This window comes from Ciconia boyciana, chromosome 18 (genome assembly GCF_034638445.1).
Source record: "Ciconia boyciana chromosome 18, ASM3463844v1, whole genome shotgun sequence".
Classification (NCBI taxonomy): Eukaryota; Metazoa; Chordata; class Aves; order Ciconiiformes; family Ciconiidae; genus Ciconia; species Ciconia boyciana.
Genome location: NC_132951.1, coordinates 7,047,418 through 7,070,764, shown reverse-complemented (window position 1 = coordinate 7,070,764; position 23,347 = coordinate 7,047,418). Strand labels below are relative to the sequence as shown.

The 23,347-nt window shown below is 39.5% G+C and overlaps 1 protein-coding gene across 4 annotated transcripts in view; it reads left to right on the top strand.

The window, feature by feature from the left end:
• The first annotated feature begins 2,048 nt into the window (after nucleotides 1-2,048).
• SPTAN1 (spectrin alpha, non-erythrocytic 1) overlaps nucleotides 2,049-23,347 on the top strand; it is a 53,352-nt gene continuing 32,053 nt past the window's right edge. For 3 of the 4 annotated variants that reach the window (XM_072883363.1, XM_072883360.1, XM_072883359.1), the window contains exons 1-16: nucleotides 5,345-5,392; nucleotides 10,847-11,086; nucleotides 11,710-11,835; nucleotides 14,365-14,505; nucleotides 15,654-15,800; nucleotides 16,427-16,560; nucleotides 17,290-17,434; nucleotides 17,529-17,683; nucleotides 18,980-19,115; nucleotides 19,675-19,776; nucleotides 20,534-20,671; nucleotides 21,111-21,221; nucleotides 21,686-21,763; nucleotides 21,938-22,093; nucleotides 22,443-22,647; nucleotides 22,777-22,958. In XM_072883363.1, coding sequence (XP_072739464.1) covers nucleotides 5,360-5,392; nucleotides 10,847-11,086; nucleotides 11,710-11,835; nucleotides 14,365-14,505; nucleotides 15,654-15,800; nucleotides 16,427-16,560; nucleotides 17,290-17,434; nucleotides 17,529-17,683; nucleotides 18,980-19,115; nucleotides 19,675-19,776; nucleotides 20,534-20,671; nucleotides 21,111-21,221; nucleotides 21,686-21,763; nucleotides 21,938-22,093; nucleotides 22,443-22,647; nucleotides 22,777-22,958 — 2,229 coding nt within the window. In that variant the 5' untranslated portion in view covers nucleotides 5,345-5,359. Of the gene's footprint in view, nucleotides 2,205-5,344; nucleotides 5,393-10,846; nucleotides 11,087-11,709; nucleotides 11,836-14,364; nucleotides 14,506-15,653; nucleotides 15,801-16,426; nucleotides 16,561-17,289; nucleotides 17,435-17,528; nucleotides 17,684-18,979; nucleotides 19,116-19,674; nucleotides 19,777-20,533; nucleotides 20,672-21,110; nucleotides 21,222-21,685; nucleotides 21,764-21,937; nucleotides 22,094-22,442; nucleotides 22,648-22,776; nucleotides 22,959-23,347 lie in introns of those variants that run through there. The other variant, XM_072883361.1, reaches the window with a different exon arrangement.

The window sequence follows — 23,347 nt, the reverse complement described above, 5'->3', positions numbered from 1 at the left end:
AGGAGATGGATAGTATGGGAGATCAGGGTGATAGGGGATCTGTCTGATTTATGGTGCACTCTCGTTGAACTATTTTGGTGGCCTCTTAAGATGAGAAAATTTGCTTCTGAGTTCTAGCAGGTAGTGTGTTATTTTTGCAATATACTGTTGCAAGTTGAAATTATTATTATTTTTACCAGATTGGGTTTTGTTATTCCTAGAGGCGTCATAATTTGAAGGTGTAGACAGTGGACTTGAGGCCATATGAGAATCTGAATTTGATTTTTATATAGCTCTTGAGGTTTCTGAGAAAAGGTTGCAACATGTACTTTAGAATTCAGGCCTTTAAAACCTTTGACCTTGACTTGAAAATTGACTGGTAAATAAATTCTTATTTGGTTTATGTACTTTGTAAACTGACTCTGGAATTCTTTAGACTGGTGTTACTGGTGATTGTTCTGGGATGCTGGAAATCTCCTTCCAGTATCCTTTTACCGGATAACACTGATGTAATCCAACTTTCATTAGTATACTTGAAAATGCTCAGGTTTTTTTATACGGCATGGAGATGTTTTAATTACATCTTGCATATCTACAGTTATGTTGGAGACTCACTTCGCTGAGATGGTAATTGGTACTGTCTGTTAGAAAAAACGGTTTGCCTGTGCCAAAACACAGGGAGTGAGTTGATGGTATATATAGGATACAATAGCTTGCTGCTTTTTTGCTGACAGGTACTAAGGTTTTCTAACATTTTGCGGGGCGGAATGTAAGTCTGTATTTTCCTAAATAACAAACATGGTATCCTTTTCTGCCTCAGTAAAGGGCATCCAGATACTTTATATTCTATTTAAAAAACACTAATAAGAATTTTTAATTGAATAATGAGTGCACTTCAAAAGAATCATAATAAATCAATATTTATTTTTAGATGTAGCTTAAGTTTGCATCTACTGCTTGAACTGATGGTTGACTTGTATTATGCTATTCTGTTTTTTGTCATTTTAGCAGTTTTGAATGTTAGCCATTTTGGCGTTATGAAGATGCAGTGCTAATAAGTCTTATGCATGTACTCATGGTATTTTTGTGTGCATAGTCATATCAAATACAACAAAGGAGAGCATCTCAGATGTGAAAATACCGTGCATTCAGGACGAGATGCATTAAAATGGCTGTGAGTCATACTCTGCCTTGGAGACAGCAGTTCCAGGCAGTCCCACGGGTTGCGATGCAATGTCACTGCAAGTGTGCTTTTTCCATTTAAGTACTTTTTTTATAAAAGAGAGTGTTATTAATTCAAAATCACTCAAACCCACTCACTACTTTGATCCCATAAAGTTCTTGCTGCCTTACCAGGCCTCTTAAAAAAAAAAAAAAAAATTAGAGTAGAATTCCTTTGCCATGTCTATTTTAAACATCTAGTTTATACTAAAGTCTTGTTTTCTTTTGAACTTATGCATCAGCTTTTCAGAAATAGATTTCTCTTGACAAGTGTTCGCAGTCTTTTGATGTGCTGTCCTTGCCAGGCTTCTTTGTGATTGTGACACTGCACGCTGCTTCAAAAGGACAGCCTTACCCATACGTGTTTTTAATAATGTAAAACTAATGAGGCTGCTGCTTTGAGTCTGGCTTCTTGATTTAAACTGTAAAACCTGTCACCCATCCTCTGCGCTGTGCCGCCGCAGCAGCTCGGCCTTCGAGAGCCCCAACTGACCCTGGCTGAGGAGAAGGGGGCAAAAAACCCACCTGCCGCCATGCTGCACGGACATTTTAATCGATTCCCAGTGTAATCTTGTATTTTTTTCCTGTCCGAGGCTGGTCACTGCAGGGCGGTGAGGCAACGGCCGAAGGACCAACGCCCTGTCACTGCTGAGGGGGGATTAACGCCCTGCGCCTACCCCGGCATCACGCCGCAGCACCCTGCCCCGCTTCTCGGCTCTTTCCGGAATCGCTCGGCACTTTCCGGAACCCCTCGGCTCGCTCCGGCTCTCCCCGCATGCGCCGCTCCCGCAGTTCGCCTGCTGAGCTCGGGTGGGTGGGGCCCTTCCCTCGCCCCCGGCTCCCGATTCTTTCCGAAGCCCTTCGGCCCTTTCCGCCGGCCGGGAGACCGTTCTGCGGCGCTGACGTCATCTCCGGGCCACCTTATAAAAAGGCGGGCGCAGGCAGCGCGCGGCGTCCGTGGCGGAGGGCGCGGAGCCGGCGGGGGAGAGCTGCGCACCGAGCCGGTGAGGCGGCGGGTGGGGGGGTGACGCGCTCGCTGCGGGGACCGCGCTCGCCTTCATCCGACCCCACTCGGGCAGATAGAGGCCCCCCCCACCCGCTCCGCCTTCCGCCGCTGCGGGGACAGGTGTACGGATGCGCGCTCCCCTCAGTCGCGGGGGAAGGCTGAGGCCGGCCCTGCCTCCGGGGGCTCCCCGCGGCGCCTCGGCTACCGCTCTCTCTCGCCCTCCCCGGCGGCCGCGGCTGCTGCCTTGGGGTTTTTTTATCGCGGGCAGCCGCAGCCGCAGAGCCGGGCCGCGCTGGCGCCCGGGGTCTCTCCGCGGCCCTCGGGGGAGGGGAGGGAACAGCGGGGGAGCAGCCCCGGGCGCGGCGCGGATAAAGGGCAGGCGGGCAAAGAGCGGCGGGATCCGCCCTGGGCAGCCTCGACCCGCGGCAGGAATTTCATTCAGCGCCCTGGGGAGGGGATAAACAGGCGAGTAAATAATAGTGACAGCGGATCTCCGTCCCTACGGGCAGAACGAGAGGCCCCCGCCTTGCCCGCCCTTCCCTTCGCCCCTGTCCGGTAAGGTTTGCGGTAAAACCCTGCCTCCCCCCACCGAGGAGAAATCCCGGGGGGGGGAGATGGAGAACCTGGCGCTCTGTGGTAACCCGGCAGAGGGGATTCATTGCACAGCAATGGCTTCCCTCGGCTCCCACCAGCCCAGCCCTGTCCAAGGTCAGGAGATGCAGCAAAGAGTGCGTGTAAAGGGAGAGAAGAAAAGGGAGCGATCGAGGGGCTGGGTATTTCAGTGATGGCTGGAGAACCCTTTCCTCAAGGAGATAGCTAGCTGTGCGAAATGACGAACACGTAAATAGCTTGCACAACAGAGTTGTCCAGCCAAGCAGGAAGATGTTTAAAAGAAATCCTCCCAACCTGTGTTCCTTTCATATATGTGTCATTTTGGTATATAGGTCAAGCAGTACGGTTTCCTTCATAAAAGAATCAGGATTTGTTCCTCCCTGATTAACTTTTTCTTTTAAATTTAACATAAATCAAAGTAATGACAGTCATTTTTTTGTCAATTCATTGCCCACATACACCTCATCTGGTTACAATGATATAAATCTGTATTGCTAAATCATAAATATGTACCAATAGGGTAATCATTTGTCCTGATATTTAAGGAAAGGGATAAGCAATTATCACTATGTTTTTTCAGCAGGTCTGTGTTGGCTGTTTAGGACTTTTAGTAGCTATTTTGTCATAAAACAGCTACGTGTTCCAGTCTAAAATGTACGTGACTATTGAGCAGTTTTTCATACATATTTAAATAGGTTCTGAAGAGCAGTTGTCTGGAGATGGCGAATGAACACATTAGGAAAAAAAAAACCCACTCAGCCTGAAATGGTTCTGTATCTTTCTGGAAAAAAAAAAAAATCCATTTTCTTTTGGCATTTTGTTTTCAGCAAAGTGCCAGAAGATTCCAATGACTGTATTCACTGAAAGGCTTTGGTCAGGGATTCAGATTTGTTCAAAACAAATATTAAATCCCACTGTGTGATTTTTATGCATTTAAATGCAACTGGCAATGAGTTCTTCCATGAAATCTTCATTTGTCCTTATTTGTAAATTGTGCAGAGAAAATAATGAACAAAAGATTGAAAATGGGATGCCTTGTGCTACATTATATGCAGGATCTGTAGTAATGGAATTGTTAAGCTGTGGAAAATACTTGAACCAAGATAGCAGGTTACATTGTTCACAAGAATGAATTTATTTCCATTCCTGTTGGAAAAAAAACCCAACATCCGTATTGGTCGGATGGAAATAGAAATTTTATTTTTATAAAATTATGTTTTATTTTTATGTTATGCTTCTATGAGATCCATAGTTGATGAAGTTAGCGAACATATTTGTGGTTGGGTTTTTTTAATAAGAAAAAAAAGGTGGCAACAGGAACAAAAATGTTGAATGTCAAAGACTGTCTTTTAAGCGTTTTTTACACATTTTTCTCCTCTACAGCAGAAAGGTAGGAGAAGCCTTAAATCTCTTGAGACAGGGTGGTAACCTCTTGGTGTGAAATTCCTATTTCTCAACTATTACATTTATAACTAACCTTAGTAATTTAATGCAAATAATTTAGTATCTTTGCTGCCTTATTTTTGTCTACTTAATGTATTTATGGGGTTGTAATTGTTTTATTCATAAATACATTGCTTTTTTGGGGACAATTAATTGTTTCCCCTGTATTGGAGGAAATAATACGAATTCCTCCCTTTTCTCCGCTGCATGTTAGTATAGCGTGGGAGTTTGTTTTTTCCATTTGTCCCTGGAGTGTAGGCAGCAGAAAAATGGGGTGGAGCAGACTGCAGATGCCGGTGATGGAGATTGCCAAGCGTAGTCCAGCATTGTGCTCCCATAGCTGACCATGGATCAAATAGATTGGCAAGCTGCCTTCTTGCTGCTGCAACTGATACGCATTAAGCTATGCAAATGCCACGAGAGATATGCACCAGCTTCAGCAGGCACAAAGGCATGTAACTGCAGTTGTCCATGAACTGCTTCAGAGACTGCAGCGTACTCATGGGGAAAACGTGGGGTTAGGGAGGCAAGGAAATTTTCAGCTAAAAATTCAGTAGGTTAGGTACACTTAAGAGCTGTGTAATTAGCCATCTCAAAAAATACCTTCTGTTGCAACTGCTACTTGCCCATTTTTTACTGTGGTAATTGACAGTAAACATCTTTGTAGATACTTATATTCAAAACCTTCTCACTGAGTGTCTTTAAGTTAAGCCACCCCACTTGATTACTCTGTAGCAAGAAGCGTTATTTGCCAAGTCCAGATAACTTCCTTTACTTTCTGTTTTGACCTTCAGATTACGGTAGTGGGTTTTTTTTAACTAACTGGAAGGGTTAGTACCTATCGAAGTAATGAAGTTTTCCTGTTGATATTTGTGGCCTTTTTTGCGTGGCAGGTCTGTTGCTCATGATAGCTTGTGTAACAATAAGGCCAAATTGTTGTATGTGCCAAGGAACCAAAAGGAAAGTATGAAATGTGTACTGTGATGGAATATGTATTTAAAAAAAAGAAGAAAAGAATTAAGCTATGTCCTTATGCTAGTCATTAGTTGAATGTTATCTTGATTTCCCCCTCCCTTTTAGACTCTCCATTCCTCCATCATGTTGTCATCGTTTCGTAAAGTCAAAGTCCAGGTATTTTTACATAATGCATGAAGTGTCAGCACCATACTTGCCTGCCTCTATTGCAATGACCTATTTGTAACAAAAAGCCATTCATGTGAGAGTTTGTTCTGTATAGCAGGTGCTTTATTTGTACTTCAGTGTTGAGTCTGATCTGCCTTTCCTTTAATACTTTGAATTTCCTAATTTCTGTCTGATGCATGATGTGTGAACATTTTATAGTTCAGTATGGTCGGCTTTGGTGTGGATTAATCTAAGAGATTTTTGTTTTAAAAAGCACTTGAACAGTATCTTTTCACTTACAGCATCTAAAAATCAACCAGGATAAGATTTACATTGTTGAACATGATGCATTTGAAGTGGGTTTTGGTTCCTGTTCCATCCACTTGCACAAATTTATCATCCTTGTATTGTTGTGGTGTAACTGTTTATACATCTGTGTCCTTTTCTGTTCAGTAATGGTAAAATAAATAGGATGTAGGGACTAAACTTCAGCTGGGTAACACAAGCAACTAGATTTTATTTGGAAAAGATAGTAAGGTAAATGTTTATACTACAATTAAAATGACAATGGAAAGATAACAAAAGGGAATGGAAAATGCTGGGGTTCATTATATAAGATCACGTTACCTGTAAACTTTGCATTTCTGCAATGCAGTCAAGGTAATTTGCTTTCTCGGGAGTCTCAGCAGAGCGCAGTCCTTGCCAACGCTGCATAGTTTTATCAAAGGTCTGTGGTGATATTAAAAACAAAGCAAAGCCAAAAAACCCCTTGTACTTAAAGGCATCAAATTCAGATACGCAATTCAACTGCTCTTATTTGAATAGTGGTATTGAATAGTAAAATTTTAAGACTAAATGCCTAAAAATGAACAGGTCTTTAATAGTCTTCTGTATTTCAAAAGTGCATAGTTAAGGCTGTGCACAAACCCTGTAATCAGCCTGAATCACTAGCTTTGCAGCTTGCTTTAGTTCAAACGTAATTTACCTTTCTTTTTTCTTCTAATGCTACCGTTTCTTGTGTCCCTGTGATACCTACTTAAATTTTGGGGCTTATTTGAATTTTACGTGCGCTGCGGTTAGTCTGTATGAGACTACAGCATTAAGCAGCAACTTCAACACATCTTGGGTTTTTGTACTGCAGCACTTGACTTATTTTTCTGGCTTGGGATTTGTAGAGGTTTGAGGCTGTAGGTGACCTTTCCTTAACAGTAACGGGGAGTATTTGCACACAGGATTCTGCTGCACATAGTCTACCCTTAAAATGTCTTTATTTTTTAGATTTAAGTTCATAACAAACCAAATGACTGGGCATTAATTTAGTGTTTTAAATCCCTAGTATGGGGTATATATGACATGACATCCTTCAGTTACTTCTTTGTACCACAATATGCTCATGCAATTCCTTCCATAGGAGCAGGAGCCAGTGCTGTGCATACTTTTCAGAAGGATTCTCTTTTATTTACCTGCAGTGCTAGTATGTACTAACCTAGCACTAAACTAAACTAGGCAGTTGTGGTGTTTGTGTGTTTGAGATATATGTAGTGGCTTACTTATTCCCTAGCGTTTTGAGGAAGCTGTGAGCAGAAGAAATGAAAGTTGGAAAAGTGTACATTTGTTGGGTTTTTTTAGCTCTGTCCTTTCTTTTTGAAGGTTATTTTCACATCCAATATTAGAATTAATTTTTTTTTGCTTAAAGAAGAAAGATCAGCAATCCATTCCCATGCCCCAAGAGGGAGGCAGGAGGGAGTAGCCAATGTCAGTTAAACGTTGTTTTGACAAGACTTACGATGCGTGATATTGATGAATGCAAAAAAAATGCATCAAGCTGCTCATGTGTGTGTACTTGGGAAGCAGGGAGTGTTTTGACAGGGAAAGGACTCCTATTACAGGCTATGACTAGGGTCATGTATGCTGAATATATGTAACGCACATCAGGACTTGTCTTAAGAGAAAGTCATTGTTTTACTACATCTTAAGATAGCGATCTCTATATACGGATATCTCATTGCTTTTCAGGCAAAGGAGTTTAATTCTTTAAGCTTCATGTAATTGTTTTTAAAAATACGCTAAAATCTTCTGTACAGTGCTGAATATATTTTACATTCGAGTTTTTAAATCCCCGAAAACATGTTTTGGTAAGGGAAATGCTGACAGCTCTTATGTGCGTCTGCCCTGGTGGCACCGCTGTAATTCCTGTTTAACCCACCTCGATACTGCTGTTTCCCGAACTGAATGATATTGCTGACATCATCGTTGTTGCACTGCAGTGTCTATAAATATCTGCAGTTGTATAGTCCTATGCAAATTTTAGTGTACCCTTATGTATAATTTGTATCGCCTGGGGAAGGCTAATCATTTTAGATTGAAGGATGAGAGTAATAAGTTTGTTTTGTTTGGGGTTTTTTTTGTCTTAAATTAACTTCTTTTTGTTGGGTTTTTTTTTTTAAGTGCCACCACAGTGGTACAGTGTGAAGAAGCATTTCTGATTTTTTTTTTTTTTTTTTTTTTTTTTTTTTACTTAGACTTAAGCTGACGAGTGGCTTTCTAAAGTTAGTCTTACAGCGTAAAAGTACACCAGCAAATGCCTTCAGGACGGTTCAGATCTGCTGGTTTGGGGACGTCGTTGCGATGACGTCTGCCTTGACTGTCTGGAAGGCCAAGGCTCTGGGCGGGAGGCGGCTGGTGCCATTCCTCCTGCCCGCACCGCCTGGAAGGTTCGCTCTGCCTGACCTTATCAGCCGGCGCAGGCAGCGCCGGGAGGGGCCGGAGGCAGCAGCGATGTGGGAATGTTGTCTCTGCCCGCAGCACCGGGGACGAGGCCAGTTATCTGGGGTCAGGCTGGGCATTCGTGTACATCCCAATATGAGCTGTGTTTTTCATGTTAAAAACATAAAGCGCAACTTGTTGGTGGTTCTTGTGCTAGGGGTGCAGAAGTGTATCATAGATGCTTTCGAATGATGTAGCTGAACCAAGAAGGTTTAAAGACGTCTTGGAGAACTGCTTCGTATTCAAGGGGTACTGCAGTTCGAGCATGAAAACGTCAGAGGTAAACTGCATCATTCTGCAGCATCGATGACTTTTGAGTTCAGAGCACCCTGGTGACTGCTGATTGTGCTCTGGCAGAGCGCAGACTTGCTGACGTCAGCTGATCTGCTGCAGGAAAGAACAGTCTATTATTGCTAGACCAAAGCACTTCTTTTACAATTGACTAGCTCGACTTACTGTAGTTATAAAAGGAGCCTTTCTTTTAACGAATTCCAGCAAAAAGATGAGCCAGACTGCAAGACTTGTGTGGTGAGAGGCAAACCAGCTACCAGGCTAAATTACAGGAGGTCTCCTAGTTGTTTTTTTAAAATGTAAAAATAATTTAAATGTTAATTTAAATAATTTAATTATTTGCATAATTTAATAATTTAAATAACTTAAAGTGATTTAAAATCACTTGGACTGTGGAGGTTATTTCTAATACTGAAATATAAGTTGACAGCAAAAAGACTGTACAGTGTCCCAAAGACTAACCAGGATTTCATTTTCTCCCGGTAACGCTCATAACCAGAATAAGCAGAGAGACAGGCTACAGTTGTGCAGTACATTCAGACTAACTGCTACTTTGTTATTCCTGAACACAATTCAGTTTAAAAGAAGTGGTGTCAGAATTCAAACACAGCGTGACAGTGCAGGAAAGGAAGTTTTTAGCCATAACTTGCTCTCCTGGAGGGAAAAGGCTGTTTGAAAGAGCGCTTGAAAAAACAGCTGCTTTCTCAGGGAAACAGATCTGTGGTTGAGCTCAAGTTATGTTCAGGGTTTTGATCTTTTTATACTCAGATACACTAATCAAGTGGAGCCTTTGGTACCACTGCCAGATGAAACCTGGACTTCGTTTCTATAATACAGTCTACACAGACTGGGTGTTTTTTTTTTTTTTTTTTCCCTTGCCATCTTGACAATAATCAATGAAATGCCCAGGCCTGGAGGGGAAAGCAAAACTGAATTTTCCTTCCTTCCTTAAACTGCCGCAATGCAGTTGGGGCTCAGAGTTCACGGGAGTAATGACTGCTGCTGAAATGGCTGTCCTCTTGCAGGGTGGGACTGTTGGAAGAGAGCTCGGGAATGTGTGAATTCGCCCCCATATGTTCCTTTCTGTCAGATGGTCCCTTTAGAAGTGCTTGGAAACCAAACAGAAAACACGGCCATATAGATCGCTTTCCAACCTGTGGAGTTTTTCATACGATTATGCAAGATATGTGTCTAATTAAAGCATGCGGCTAACTAATGACTAAATAACAATTTAATATTTAAAGCTGTATTTTAAGAGATTGCCTGAGTCTTTTTAGTATGCAGTTGTAGGCTGGGTTTCTTCCCTATCTTTGATAGGATTGATGGGAAGTACATTCGGCTTGATGCTTACAGAATTTATAATAAAAGCATTAAGTGAGCTATACATGTAAACACTTGTACATCAGGACATTAATTGCATAATTGTTCAAGCACGGAGTGTTTGTCGCAACACCTTCTTGATATGCGGAGTTGTCAAATAAGTGGGTAAATGTCCAAACTCCAATGACAATAATGATACTACTTTTTAAATTTGTGTTACAGTTCTGTTCTAATGCACAGATCTCTTACTGAAAATCAAATTGCTTTCTGAAAGTTTAGGAACTGAAAATTAAAGGTCATCCCAATTTTAACAGAAAGAGATAAAGCAGAACAGTAGTCAGTTCTTTGCTGTCTGTGGTAACAATAACAGGTTTTAGTGCATAAAGCAATGCACGAGGATTTTCAGTCAAAGCGATCAGAGCAAGATCACTAGTTATATGAATCGCTCCTTTACTTGTTTATGGTCAGGTCTGTGAAGCAGTGTGAGCCTCTATATTGGCTTGTAACATTTTTTTTTAATTGCCCCAGAGAACAGAGAGGAGAGGAGTCACACACACGGGGGTGTGTGTGTATATATATATATGTATAGTATATAGATACGTATATATACATATTTATGTGGACCAGTTAGCTGTTGTTTGAAGAATAGTAATAGTCTTACTTTAGTTTATCTATATTGAGTATTTTAAATAAAATGTTTCCAGATTTTATATGTTGTACAAGAAACATTTTATGTCTATATATCTGCATATATGTGCACAGAAACACATTTTTAACATTTGTATTAGATACTTGCATGCTACAGTTTGAGATGATGTAGCCTTTATATGATTGTGGCCATATTTTTCCAAAACAAGTAGATGTTAAATGTCTTTGTAAAGACTCCTTTCCCATTATTTTCTGCTAGAAGTGTGCTTTTATTTATTTATATGTACAATGTTTATATTTTATATACATACCTGCACACACAGAGTAAGACTGTAAGTAAACCATGTGTGAGTTTAAAAAAGCAGGCTTTTCTTTCATGGATCTTCTCCTCTCCTACCTTTGTTTTATAATACAAAATGTATTTTTTTTGGCTTTCAGAAAATGGATCCGAGTGGTGTAAAAGTGTTGGAAACAGCAGAAGATATCCAAGAAAGGCGTCAACAAGTTTTGGACCGTTACCACAGGTTCAAGGAACTATCTTCTCTAAGGCGCCAAAAACTTGAAGATTCCTATCGATTCCAGTTTTTCCAGCGAGATGCAGATGAGCTTGAAAAATGGATCCAAGAGAAACTGCAGATAGCATCTGATGAAAATTACAAAGACCCAAGCAATTTACAGGCAAGTCCTATTGCCATTTTATGTTCCTGTGCTATTAATATTAGGGCATACCAGGTCAATGCAGATAGAACAAATCCATAAATGTAACTTGATCTGAGAGTGGTGAAGAAAGGTGGATGCAAATACCCGCAGCCTTGCAAAGTGTTCTTCAAAAGACTGGTTTCTTTGCTGATATAATTGGAATATTTCTAATAATGCATTAGATGCTAACTCAGCATAGAAAAAGTTACACAGTGCAATGTAGTGTAAAACCAGCTTTGTTTAATCCTATAATTTGTTGGATGCTTTGGCTCTGTAAATAAATGTGAATTAACTCTTATTGCTGCCACAAAAAAAGGTATTTGTAGAAAATTAACTTGTGTGGGTGGAACTAGCTGATGGGTTCTCAGATGTTTGAACACTCTGGTGTACAAGAGTAAACACAATAATGCAGTAACTAAAATTGGGATGTTTGAATCCACCCGTGAAACATATGGTACAGCTATGATTTCAACTGTGCTATTTTATTGTTTGTTTGTCAGTACTGAATATGCATAAAATACACTAAAAATCTTGATGCTGGGAAATGTGGAGGAGGGCTGTGCACCAAATCTCAGTCACGTTCTTTGATGATTTACTTGTAGGGGAAGCTGCAGAAGCACCAAGCCTTTGAAGCTGAGGTGCAGGCCAATTCAGGGGCTATCGTTAAACTGGATGAGACTGGAAATCAGATGATTAATGAAGGCCATTTTGCATCTGAAACCATAAGAGTGAGTTTTAAAACTTCTTCCCTCCCCTCCCCTTAACAGGCTTTTCCTTAAACACTCTGTGCAGATTGCACGGATAACTCTATATTCTAAAACACTTTTTAAAATTCTACAGGCATTTGATTAGTGAAATCACAAGAGAATTTGTATTTGTAAAGCTTACAGATTTACAGATATTCTTCTCTTTCATGAGCACCCAGCTCATATCTTTTCTTGGACCCAGTTCTGAGGTGAATTGTCTGCCAGTGGAGTCCAGGAACTTGGACTGGAAAATCATCAGTAATTCAAAGATTGTTGAAAGTCACAAGGCAAATGATTAATTATACTCTGGTTCTTCCCAAAATGGTACAATATCAAGAAGCAGCAAATTAACGTCCCTGACACCAGGCATTGTGGACCACTCATTTTTTTGCTTATATATAGCATTTTAATTTTTCTGTAATAATAATTATACACAAGCAACCATACCAGTAAACTTCAGACATGTAATTTCTACGTGCTCTGGCTCAGATCAGGTCTCTGGTGATCTTTACTTTCTGGTTAAGTTGTACTGGCCGTACATTCAAATCTGTTTGAATTTGCATTCCACGGCTTTTTCTGTGAACTCCAAGTACAGTGCTCTGTCTGCTCTGTTTATCTGGCAGCGAACATCTCTTAGGACAGCTGCTTCCCCAATAACAAGCAGTAAGCTTTCTTCAAATCCTTTTCTGAGATCTACTGTTATTTTTGTCTTTCTCTCTAAATCTCCCAACCTGTGTAATGCAATGACACATGTATTTTTAAAATGTTTGCTGCTGCACTAGATAGGTTTACATTTGACAGTATTTGAGTGATTATCAATGTTTTAAGAACTCTGAACAACCTGTAGATTTTAAGCAATGACTTGACTTGAGAGTTATCTTTTACTCCTTCTCCTATGTATTCTCATTTTTCTCTGGTTATGTTAGCATTTTCTCTCTTATTCCCACACACATGTGCACACATGTACATGTGCATACCCCACCAGTAAACACTTATTTTTGTTCTCCATACCAACTTCTTCTCTAGGACTCATTTTGTTAAATCTGCTGTTTCTGGGCCTCGTTTGTTTCAGTGTTGGTTATGGCTCCATTTTTCTTCAATGCAAAGAAGTCTCCTTAAAGTCGTTTAAAGCTTTTTCCTTTATAAGATTTGGATGTGAGCTGTTGTAACTTTTCAAAAGGAGAACTCTTGTGATATTTTTGTAGTGATTATCAACTTAACTGATATGTTTATTTCATTGTAACTAAGATGGTGACTAAGAAAAGCAGACTTTTTAAAAAATACATTATATAATAAAAAACCCCCTAAGGTAATGATTATTTTAGAAATCTCATTGTGATTGTATAATCTTTACCATAAATAGAAAAAAAAAAATGCTTTGCAGTTGGGTGATCTTAAATAATACTGTGTCTTAGCTGCTCAATATACGTTGTTATTTGTGTTCTGTTTGGAGTGGTAATTTACCTTTTAATGGTTCAGTCTTTCACGCCATACCGGACTGCACAGCGCCCAATAGTAACGGCTACCCAAGTTGGGTTCCACATACGAGTAGGTGAAACTTTTGGCTGTGCAGTGCAACTTCTTTTTGCAATGTCTTCTTTCTTCCTTGGTTGACAGTTTGCAGTATCCTTTTGGACAGTGCTAGGAAATAGTTGTGTGAGCTCTTTCCTCTCTTGAGCCCTACCTAACTGAACTTTCTAAATGGATTACATGGGTATCCGCCCATGCTAGATGTTCAAAAGCTTCTCTAGCGTGACTTTCAAGTTTCAGATCTCGATGAGCAAAGCGTTATAGATGATGGGTGGAGCAGATACTTTCCTGTTTTGCAAGTTGTGTTTCTGTGTGGGAGTGTGGTTTTTCTTTTAATTGTCTATAAAATTTATGGTTGCTCCCGACAGTTTTGAAAGGCAGAGTGCAGCCAGAGAGAGACTTAATATTAAATCTAGTAATTGCTCCTAGTATTTCAGTGTTACGTTACTTAACAATGTGGGCTGAATATATTAACTGACTAGTGCTAAGAGAAATAGTTAAAATACTGTAAAGCAGCACAAGTTTGACTTGAAACAAAATGTGTGGTCTTAAATAGAAATAAATTCCAAAATGAAGACGAGATTCGCTTACTGGGAGTTGACTTCCATGTAAAAGACTGAACGTTTGAAAGGGACAGCAGCAAATTTTTGGTCTGACTTCACACTACCATAGAATTTAAAATTTTATCTCAAAATGTTTACCTCACAGTTATGTAAGCATAACTATTTGATAGCTTCATTAATTAATAACAAGTGTTTAAATACTCAGTAATTTCTAATTTTGTGTTGTTACATCACTTTACATCATTTGAAAACTAATGACTGGAGATGAAATTGTTATGAGGTTTGTCCACCTTTTGTCTAAAGTAAGGTTTAGGATGTACAGCTTCGGGGGGGAAAAAATCTTCTGTTAAGGTCGGGAAGGGAGTAAATCTAATCTTCTCTGATACAGGATTTTAGTAACAACATCCTATTGTTCTAGACTCGGTTGCAGGAGCTGCACCGACTATGGGAATTACTGTTGGAAAAGATGAGAGAGAAGGGAGTCAAACTGTTGCAAGCACAGAAGCTGGTGCAATACTTACGGGAATGTGAAGATGTCTTGGACTGGATCAATGACAAGGTATAATTATTACCTGCCTTTACTGTGTTCTTGATGGGAAATTTGATGTGTTCGTGTGGAAATTTTCTATCAGCATATAGTTGCTGGAGTTCCAGTAGTCACAGAGAGCTTTTAAAGGCACCTATATGTTTTGTTTAGGTAATTCATATTGTATAAGCAGTAGGTATGCAAACTACTAGTCCTTCTTTTGCAGCCACAAAAAAAAAGTACTAGACTAAGGGAGGAAGCCTCTGTGTTGGAGAGCATAGTTAAACATAATCAATTCTTTCTGTGCTTTGAGGACACATTCACGTTTCTCATAGTAATCAAATTCACGTTTCCTGTAAGGGAAGTCTACAACATGTAAAAGCAAATGTTTTTTAGAGATGTTCTAAATGATCTGTTATAGAAAGTAGCCAGCCTAACCAGCAAGCAGTGTGTACATAATTACTTAATGATTGGAATATCTTGAGATATACATTGGAAGGACATTTGCTGCAAGAGAACTGTTGGCTCTTGATTCTTTGAACTCTGAGGAAACAGACCACAAACCACACTATCAAGAAAAAAAGCCACAAAATGATTGTATAGGTTTTCTTAATGATGGGTTTCTATTTTGTGTCACTGTGGGTTCAAACTGTAAACCCTGCATAACTGTTACTGAATATGGTGGTGCGCTTTTCATAAAGCAATCTTTCCTCAGAAGCCTACGGCAAATGCCCATAAACAATCTAAAAATGTAAAAAAATTCTAGTCACTGTGTGTACTCCAAAATAGCATGGGCAATTATTTTGTAGTTTTTAAAGTATGCTTTTTCTGTGCATATTTTCTTTCAGTAATTTAGGTTATCGTAATAGTGATCATGCACAGAAGAGAAAACTTATGGTAGTAGAATTGGTTATATTCAATAACTTGAAAAATTAATAAGAGCAATCAAGATGAAAAATACCCTTAGTGATCTTGCATGTTTTCTGCAATAATGGAAAGATGTTGGTGGGGGGAGTGGAGTTTAAAGGAGGAGACATTGTAGTTTTAAATCTGACTTCAAACAGTGATGGTAACTATCTTTGACCTATTCAGAATTAGGACAGTTTGCTTCCTGATTTCTAGTAGTGATTTCCCATAGGTTATACTGAAATTGAGGTGTTTTTTTTTCCTCAATGTGCTAGGAAGCAATAGTGACCTCAGAAGAGCTTGGGCAGGACTTAGAGCATGTTGAGGTTTTGCAAAAGAAGTTTGAAGAGTTCCAGACAGACCTTGCAGCTCATGAGGAAAGAGTAAATGAAGTGAACCAGTTTGCTGGCAAACTTATCCAGGTAAACATTCATGTGTGTTGAAAGTCTCTCTTGGCAAGTCTGGTATAACACAGTAAGCTTTTGTCTGCAACTTCCTCTTTTTCCCCGTGGTTTGGTAGCAGATCTTTAAGTTTTACTCTATGTGCGCCTAGATCCTTGCTATCTTAATATTAAATGGACATCATTTGACTCACTTGTGCTTCTGCTGAACAGCTTGAGTAACTGCCCCAGCTGAGAATGTTCCTGAAAATGTGGAGAGCAGTGATTAGTAAGAGAAACTGTCGTATTTGGGGTTAAATGTATTTGCCTTGGACAACCAGGATTAATATATCTTTTCTTCTGGTATGTCATCTGGGGCTTGATCAAGGATGGAGACAGGGCAGGAAGTATTGCATTCCAGGAATAAATGATTCTGTTTACAGCCCTCTTCCCGTTGACTAATTAGTGCATAGGGAAACTTAAACTACTGCAAGAATGTTGAATGTTTATACAGTGAGGTTTCAGGAAAACTATCAAATTGAGTGATCATCTGGAAAGTACACTTGTTATAAGTTGATCTCTTGAAAAACAGCAGTGTTTCGAGGTTTTGTCAATGGATGTAAAATCTCAGAACACATGAAAATTAGCATTTTTCCTTTGCTCGCTAGGAACAACACCCTGAAGAGGAACTGATAAAGTCCAAACAGGATGAAGTAAATGCAAGCTGGCAGCGTCTTAAGGGGCTTGCCCTTCAGAGGCAAGGAAAACTCTTTGGGGCAGCTGAAGTTCAGCGCTTCAACAGGTATGATCTTGGCTGGATCTGCTGAAGTGATGTAATATTTGCATGGATGTTTAGTGATGCGTTCAGCTGCATACAGTATTATGAGAAGAGCTACTGTTGTCTGTTATGTTTTTACTTTACTCTTCCTCATGACTTGTTGAATGAGGACCTTGTTGTTCTAGAACTACCTGAGAACAGACATTCTGATTTAGCTTTTCAACACTTGGCAGTTTTGTTTCCTATTCCTCTGAGGGCTTTTTCCCCCAATTCTGTCCTAGATGAGTGTTAAAAGGAGGGGCGGGAGGGGGTTGTTGTCAGGTGGATGTCAGTCCAGTTGTTCTGGGGGGGTCTTTGAGCAGCGTCTTTCTATCCTCATCTTCATCTACAGCATTTTGAGATTTGCTGTAATTAAGTTGCAGAAGGGTCCAGAGTGGGAAATGGACCTATGAGGTGATAGTGCTCAGTGGTGCTATAATTCCTTGTTCTGGTGACACCATCTGAAGAATGGCCTGCCAATATGCTTCAAGGTTTTTTGAGATTTAAAAAAAAAAAAAAATTTAAAAAAGTATAATTTTTTTTAGTGTGTTTTTTGTTTTGTTTTTTTTTTTAAAGGATGATTGTAGTTGGCTGCAGTGTTTATATGTATGGGTTTGTATGCCATTATGTCTGGCATACATACAAGAAAACATCCTGCTTTCTTCCTTTTCCCATACAAGATAGACTGCTTTCAATTTGTGCTTTGTTTTGAAGGGATGTGGATGAAACAATCAGCTGGATTAAGGAGAAAGGGCAGTTGATGGCCTCAGACGATTTTGGCAGAGACTTAGCCAGTGTGCAGGCTTTATTGCGTAAGCATGAAGGCCTGGAAAGAGATCTTGCAGCTCTGGAAGATAAGGTACCCGTACAAGATGCACTTTACCTACAATTTAAGCGAGGTAACCTGCTTGTAAAAGGCTAGAAGCTTACTCACTGTTTGTGACTGGGTTTAGGTTAAGGCCCTTTGTGCAGAAGCTGACCGTTTGCAGCAGTCTCACCCAATAAATGCTTCTCAAATTCAAGTGAAACGGGAGGAACTGATTGCCAACTGGGAACAGATCCGAACTCTGGCAGCAGAGAGGCATGCTCGCCTTAATGACTCCTACAGGTAGGAATACTCTCATGCTGAAACGACCTTTCTTCCTTATTCAAATTTGACAGAGGGCTCTTGGGAGGAGAAGAAAAAGGGATGCTGCTTCCAAAATTTTTGGATGATTCTAGTATTTTCAGAAGCAGTCTTGTTCACCAAATTATATTTTACAATAACTTCTTGTAGTAAAAGAAACATTTATATGATAAATAAATCCTTACAGCTTTTGGTCATTCTCTGGCTGTGGATCAATTATGAAAATAGACACCTTGATGTTTTAGGATGTTTGCCTTCTTTTTCCCATCTGAGTTGATATCTGCATTTTGAAGTATGTTATCTGACTATATCTTAGTTTTGGTGGGGTTTTTTTAATACACGTGTTACAAATCTGTTCACTATGGAGTCCTTATGATTCTCTGTGAAGACTAAAGTATGGTATACTGTTTGATGTATTGTCCTAGACTAAATGAAGTACCCGTTTCTGTGATAGTTGCTTTGTTGCTGTGGGATTTGCCTTCATCCAGTCTTGTTTCTCTACTAGCTTGGTTGTGTCTATGAAACATAATCAGTTAGATCACTATTGAGAAGCCATAGTAAAAAGCAATTTATCCTAATCTGGTGGTTAGTTTACATCCTTTCTGGTTTTGTTTTTCTGCTGTTTGTTACCTCCCATGATGCAAGATTTATGGTGGTGGAGACCCACACAAGTAATAATTTTTCCTTTGCCTTCCCTGTCATAATCTCTTCAGATCAATTAACAGCAAATTTAAAAGGGAGACAGAAACTGATCACTCTTGCTGATAAGTGTTAAGCACATGCCAAAGGCAATAACTGTAAAGGCATGCTGAAAGGAATCTGAGAATTTGTTTGCTTGTTGTTTTAAGGCTGAGGCTGTGCAGTTGAAACTTTCTGTCAGTTCCCCCAACACACACACACGCTGTGTTATGGTTGTGACAGAAGCAGTCCCGTGGGCTATCCTGAAACACTCTGCTTGAGAACTATCTTTTGATTTCTGTTGTCTTCAACATACAGGCTTGTAGTTAGGCATATTCCTTTTACTTTTTATATAAGTTATATGCAAAACATGTCTTTGAGAAATTGATTTTGAACCTAGCATTTTCCTAACTTTAAAAGGCTGCTACTTTTGATTGAGAGCATATTTAGTTATTTAATATTCTGATTGCATTTTGGTATTGTCTTGTTTGTTTCTATTTGAGGAACAGCTTTTATGTTTGTAACCCTTTCTGTGGGATAAGGATGGAGAAACTATGCAAAAAAATTATTCCGAACCATTTTTTCTTTTGCTTTCCAAAGGCTGCAGCGCTTTCTTGCGGACTTCCGAGACCTCACCAGCTGGGTGACTGAGATGAAGGCTCTGATAAATGCTGATGAACTTGCCAATGACGTGGCTGGAGCAGAAGCCCTTCTAGATAGACATCAGGAACATAAGGTATGATGGTTATACAGCCAAATCCAGTCAGCCACCCTCAACAACTGATTTGTGTGTCTAACACAGTCTCTGAGTCAGAATTGCTGATGTTGTATCACTAGAATCCTTTAGTCGCGCAACTAACGCAGTACTAGATTACTGTCCTGAGTTAATATTTTACTTTATTTCTTGATAGTAGATATACACTAATAAATATTTAAGAATGCTTATTATAATATTTTATAAAAAATAATTAGACCTGATAGCAGTCCCCTGGACTGACGACTGTTTTAGTTCTCCATCATGAGGAATTGCTGTAAGCAAGCAGAAAGAGTGCAGCTTAAAACCAACCTTTAGTTTCATTTTAACATATGAATTTATACTTACCTTATCTGCATTGTAAGGTAATACATTTCATTCTAGTTTTCATGTTAAATGTAATGTATTTAAAGATAGCTGAATGTTTATCATTCAGGTGTCCAGACTGTTGTCTCTTTTTTATTTTCAATAGCAGTTTTCATATTCTGACATTGTTCTAAGATGAATTTTGGTAACAGCTTATTCATGCCCACTTTCATAGGGAGAAATTGATGCCCATGAAGATAGCTTCAAATCTGCTGATGAGTCTGGCCAGGGTTTGCTTGCTGCTGGGCACTATGCTTCTGATGAGGTTAAAGAAAAGGTAAGTTGAGAGCAAGAGCTCCTAGAAGAATTTTGTCTCTTTCTTCTGTGTCCCTTATTAAAAGTTAATTTCTTGTTAAGATTGTCAGCTGCAAAGTGTTGTCCTTCTAGGTTACAGGGCTTTTTTCATGTGTTTAATGTGCGCTTTCATTCTCAAATCGACAGCTTCTGCCTATCTGTTAGTAGGAACTATTAGGACTATTAGTACTATCTATTAGGAACTATTAGTATATCTTTCCTCCAAAAGAAAAATGGTATCTTAAGTTTAGGTTTGCCATCAGAAGTGTCAGTAAATATTTAGTATTTCTAAATTTTGGTTTTCCAACTAATAGGGCCTCTCATAGAAGTCGCATATTGAAACATTGGTCAGTCGGACAGTTCAAATGCTGTGAGAGTGGACCAAAGGGATTTCAGACGCTGAGAGGGCGGGATGGTTCGCTGCAGAGCTTCTCTTACGAATAGGTCTGCAGTCACAAAGGAACGGTTGTCCATTAAATATCTCTGTGTAGATTTAATTTGGAAAAGGAGAGGTTTCTGACTGAAGTCAGAAGGTTGTAGCCACCACTTAAGCTGAGACAAGGCTTGCCCTGTATGAGGATGATGATATCAGTAACAGGAGAATGATTCTTTACACAGGAGGTCATTTTCAGTCCAGTGCTAACCACTTTTTTAGAGTCACAACTTGATTTTACATTGAGATGGAAATGAACCAGACTGTTAAATAAAACTGTTGTATATTCCTCTTCCCAATTCATTAGCTGACTGTCCTCTCAGATGAAAGATCTGCCTTGCTAGAACTATGGGAGCTTCGCAGACAACAGTATGAACAGTGCATGGACCTGCAGCTTTTCTACAGAGATACTGAACAAGTTGACAACTGGATGAGCAAACAAGAAGTGAGTGCATATCTTTGAACTCTCCAGATATGGTTGATTTTCATTTCTGGCTAGTCTTCTGTAGACTTAAACCATTGGTATTTACTAGTGGCAGTGACTGCCACTAAACATGCACTAATGAGCAGGGTGCTGTGCAGAGTTATTTATCTGACTGCCCAAGCTGCTACAATGACTGTTTCCATCTAATGCTGAAACTATTAGTTGTGACAAGTTGGCTTGAGATTGCTTTTATGTGTGTTAACTCTTGTAAAATGCTGTTTGAATAAGAAGCTAAAAAGAATTATTCAGAACCTTTGACTGTTAGAGGCATACAGGGAACACCATCCCAGTATATCATCCTTTACTTTTCAATAATATCATATGGTAGGAAACATCACTTGAGTTGACTTAGAGCAGCTGAGCGTGGAAACATAAAAACGTGTTTGTTTCCTTACTTTAGGCATTTCTGCTGAATGAAGACCTTGGCGATTCTCTGGATAGTGTGGAGGCTCTTCTAAAGAAGCATGAAGACTTTGAGAAATCCCTAAGTGCCCAAGAGGAGAAAATCACAGTAAGACATTTACATTAGGTGATCACTAAATGGGCAAGAGATAAAACAAGTGAAGTTGTTGACTGGAGAGGAGACAGTGCTGGAGGATGACAGAGGAGGAATGGGGTTTGCTCTGCAGAATGATCCACTGTTAATGCGGGGTGTATTATCTCTAAATTATGTGTATTGTCTCTAAAATGGAAAATAATGGAAAAGATAGGATAGGGCTCAATGGCTGCCTCAGAGAGCTGAGTAACCCAGTGCTTGCATATCATGGCAGCACATGTGTGGGTGAAGATTTGTCAGAAATCTGCACTCTTCTACATGTAAGATGATGGTACAGATACAAAAGGGTGTAACAATAGCTATCTTAACAGCTTTCTATTAGTTTTACTGTGATAAACTTTTGAGAATTAATCTACTAAGTAAACTTGCACAAACAATTTTTATTACACCAAGTAAATGGAAAACTGTTTTCTCTTTAGGCATTAGATGAGTTTGCTACTAAATTGATTCAGAATAACCATTATGCCATGGATGATGTCGCTACACGCAGAGATGCTGTAAGTATCTAAAGTAGATATAGACTGTAGACTTTAAATCATGTTCTGCTTTATTATTTTAAGTGGTATGACTGCAATATAGGATAAGTCAGTGGAGCCCTCCCAAAAGTACAGATACAGTGGTGTTTCTTACAAGCTTGAAGAATTTAAAAACCTTTACTATTTTTTTTTCAGCTGCTGAGCCGCCGAAATGCCCTTCATGAAAGAGCTATGTACCGTCGTGCTCAACTTGCAGATTCTTTCCATCTGCAGCAGTTTTTCCGAGACTCTGATGAGCTAAAGAGTTGGGTTAATGAAAAAATGAAAACTGCAACAGATGAGGCATACAAGGTAAACACAAAGATGAACGTTAGAGCCATTTTAAGGCAATACCAGGCTTATTGTAATCACTCTAATGATATGAAGTAGTGTCAGCTAAAATGTTGCTGATAGTAGGCAGTGTTAATGGCAACGGGAGGAATTGCAGTTTCTCCCTGACCAAAGGGGGATTCTCCCATCATGCTGTAATTGTACTTATTCAATAGCTTAAGTGTTCTGATTTCAAAGGCATATTTTTGGCACCAAATCGTTTTGTGTCATCTTGGCATGTATGTGAATGTAGTCTAATTTTTAAAATTTTTCAGAGACCTATACATACTAATTTTGGATTGAAAGTTTCTTATTCTTTCTTCATCTGTAGGATCCATCAAACTTGCAAGGTAAAGTTCAGAAACATCAGGCTTTTGAAGCAGAGCTCTCTGCTAATCAGAGTCGTATTGATGCATTGGAGAAAGCTGGCCAGAAGTTGATTGATGTCAATCACTATGCATCTGATGAAGTGGCAGCTCGCATGAATGAAGTTATCAGCTTGTGGAAAAAACTTCTGGAGGCCACTGAGCTCAAAGGTACGACTTGCTCACAAGAATACAGGCAATTCTTTTTCTAGAGAGTTTAGCTGGGAGAAGACAGGAAGTGAATTAAATGAAGTGGAAAATATAAGTTGTCTTTTCCTCTTGCCACTCTGTCTTGGTCAGGTATAAAACTGCGTGAAGCCAATCAACAGCAGCAGTTTAATCGCAATGTGGAAGACATTGAGCTGTGGCTGTATGAAGTAGAGGGACACTTGGCTTCCGATGATTATGGAAAAGATCTTACTAATGTTCAGAATCTTCAGAAGAAACATGCCCTGCTAGAGGCAGATGTTGCTGCCCATCAGGTAAGGGAAATAATTTGTCTTCCTGCCATTTCAGATCTGCTCACGCAAAAATACTTACTCCAGAGACCTTAGCAGGTCTGTATTTTAATAATTTTTGTAGCTTTAGGCTTTACAGTTTATTTATCAGAAATCATTTTGAGATGAAATGTAAATTGTATGTCTGTAAGAACAATATCTTCATGACTTTGGCAAAATTAGCTCCTTGAAAAAGTAAAATGATTCCATACTGTGGCCTGCTGACAGCGCAGCCTTGTTTTGTGCCATGAATACCAACTTAAAAAGATGTGCTGTGCTTTGGGTAGGAAATAATTCCCCTCAGACTCTCCATTTGTGAACAGCTTATTCTTCTTCGGTTTGTTTTCATATAGCTCTAAGAAATGGGAGGGGAG